The following is a 1590-nucleotide window of genomic DNA, read 5'->3' on the forward strand; positions in this document are numbered from 1 at the left end:
ACCGGCGCAGACGCCTTGTAAGCGTCTGACTTGTGGCTGGACGTCTGATCAGAGTTCAACGTGGTCGTCTTTTGGGCTCTGTCTTCTCTCGGATTTCTGAACTAGTGTACGAGATTGATGAATGATAGTCGTCGTTACATAGCCAGACCTCTTGGCATGCGAGATATCATCATGATTCACTGGCGTTTTTTGGAGGCGGCCTGCACGGCCATCAGAGTACCTGATTAGGAGAATCTTGCCCCAGCCTCGCGGCGGAGGCCGGCCGCTAGACCTCATAGCCCGGCTGATGGGTCAATGCGAAGGTCGCGCTCCGGAAAGGCGCGCGGAAGTGGGGCCCAGTCGTCCCCCGCTCGACCCCCAGCAGTAAGAAGCCAGAGCCACAAGCGGATGGACTAGTATTCAAGGGTTGGAGGTAACTTCAGTATACGAGTCTAACGCCTCCATTGTAAGAACGTCCACTTGCTCCTTTGGTCAGGCCGTGCTTGAAGCTCCTGCCTCGCCCAAAGGCGGCCCACTCTCATCGATGTGCTAGGTCAGCGTTGGTGTAAGACCTGATGGAACGAAAGCTTGAAGCTATGAATAGTTCGGCTAGCTGCCTGGATCGTTCGACTTCCATTCATCGTCATGAATCCGTTGTCTTCCATACATACTCTTACCCGTGGAAAACATCGTCAAAGTGATGCGTCCTGCTGGTCTTCTCGACAACTGGAAAGCGGTTCTCATCTAGCTACCTACCGAAAATGCTGACACATGCTTCCATGGTTCCGGTGGCTGCTGTGCATATTCCAATAGTTCCGAGATTCGAGGGGCTTTCTCGACGAGTTTGAACTATGGTCTTTTGGGAGAACGTAATGCTAAGTATGATACCCCGTTTGCTGCACGAAATTCGGCACTTACCTGTTGAAATCCGCAAATGCCGAGGTCAGTTATGCCGAAACCAGATTCTCGATCAGCACAATAACGTATAAGCTCGAACCTCAAGTCACAGCAACGGCCATCGTGACCGGCTGGCAGACCGTCTCTGTAATCACAATCCCCTAGCATCGTTACGATCAGAGCTGCGACACCCGTTTCGAAACGAGACTCCGCCCTGAGAGAGGACTAGACAGCTGGAAGCCGAAGGTCAACGTACAGAAACATCGTGCTTCGCGTTTGTTCGCCTATTGAAATTTTCTGAAGGGCTGCCGGGAGGAGGCCATGGTAGATCGAGAGTTATGACACGTTTTCGACGTGATATCTTGTACGAGAGAGCCCGGCAGCAGGATATACTAAAAGTTCATCTGGGTTGGATCTCCCCAGCCTGCGCGTGAACCCAAGCAACCACAGTATTGTGCACATGTCGCTTCCCGTCTCGCGAATATTCTCAGTGTTTATGAAGCCTCAAACTGCTGTGATGGGCTTCCGCAGACCTCTGGTAACGGCTTAAGCGACTGGTTTGCAAACAAAAACGTGGGTCAGGATGGTATACGACAGTGCGAGTGGGAGCGTGCAATTGAGAGCTTCTTGAACATATCCGTAATCGGTTTTGACAGTGGCCATGTTCTCCTAATGATGACTATGGTGGCTTGTACATAGTAAGAACGACTCGAG

General features: G+C 51.8%; 1 protein-coding gene across 1 annotated transcript; it reads left to right on the forward strand.

Annotated features, from left to right (window-relative positions):
- Positions 1-1214: 1214 nt before the first annotated feature.
- CTAM01_17302 (uncharacterized protein) lies at positions 1215-1310 on the forward strand (the record flags this gene model as incomplete). Its single annotated transcript, XM_060533287.1, has 1 exon — positions 1215-1310. One exon carries the CDS (start codon positions 1215-1217, stop codon positions 1308-1310), a length of 96 nt encoding a protein of 31 aa, XP_060372135.1.
- Between the last annotated feature and the right edge of the window lie 280 nt (positions 1311-1590).

The sequence above is a fragment of the Colletotrichum tamarilloi genome (assembly GCF_030869305.1).
Source record: "Colletotrichum tamarilloi strain Tom-12 chromosome Unknown Scaffold_480.1, whole genome shotgun sequence".
In the NCBI taxonomy this organism is placed as follows: domain Eukaryota; kingdom Fungi; phylum Ascomycota; class Sordariomycetes; order Glomerellales; family Glomerellaceae; genus Colletotrichum; species Colletotrichum tamarilloi.